The 746-nt window shown below is 47.9% G+C and overlaps 1 protein-coding gene across 1 annotated transcript in view; it reads right to left on the bottom strand.

The window, feature by feature from the left end:
* The window catches only part of LOC109359783, a 712-nt gene extending 332 nt beyond the window's left edge, over positions 1–380 (bottom strand). Inside the window, exon 1 of the mRNA XM_019604477.1 lies at positions 26–380. Within this exon, the coding sequence (XP_019460022.1) occupies positions 26–380 (355 nt within the window). The remainder of the gene's footprint in view (positions 1–25) is intronic.

A 746-nucleotide genomic window follows, 5' to 3' on the forward strand; every position in this document is an offset into this window, starting at 1 on the left:
TAATTGGCTAGTTCATCCCACAAACTTTTCATCTTTCCATAGTATGTAACCATGGAAACAGCACCTTGCTTGCAACCTGCTAATTCAGATTTTAGTTGTTGAATTCTGGGCCCATTAACAACTGAAAATCTCTCCTTGATATCATCCCATAGGTCTCTCGCGTTCTCCATGTATGATATTGTCGAGCGTAGGTTGGGCTCCACTGTATTTAAGATCCATGATACCAACATGGACTGGACAGTCCACCAATCCTCCATCTTAGAGGATTCTTCCTCTGGTTTTCCAATCGTTCCATCAATGCAGCCCCACTTTCTCCGAGCTCGTAAAGAGGTTCGCATGGCTCGAGCTTCAGTTGCAATTGGGCTGAAATTGGTATCCATTTGGGAGGGATTCGTAGGGTCCAGCGGGTAAGGTAAAGATCCTTTTGAAATCCCTTGGATTAGATGCTGGTGGATAAGAAATCCCAGGTGGCACAAGCTAATTGGATGATGCAGATTTTTGTGCAGGGAAGGGGGATAAGGTCTGTTGACCGTCTGACCCGTGTGCAGTGGGCAGTCCACGTGTTGCTGGATGGTTGGGCAGCGTGGGGCCAGCGTCAGAAGAGCAGACTGGGCGTGGAGCAGCTAGCCGTTGGTAATTGTCCACGCGTGGGACGCATGTCGCTTCATCACTGGCGCTTGTGGAGATATTTTGTGGTAATTGATTCCAACATTTATTAGGTGTCCAGGGAACCGTGCAGTTTTTGT

The sequence above is a fragment of the Lupinus angustifolius genome, chromosome LG11 (genome assembly GCF_001865875.1).
Source record: "Lupinus angustifolius cultivar Tanjil chromosome LG11, LupAngTanjil_v1.0, whole genome shotgun sequence".
Lineage (NCBI taxonomy): Eukaryota > Viridiplantae > Streptophyta > Magnoliopsida > Fabales > Fabaceae > Lupinus > Lupinus angustifolius.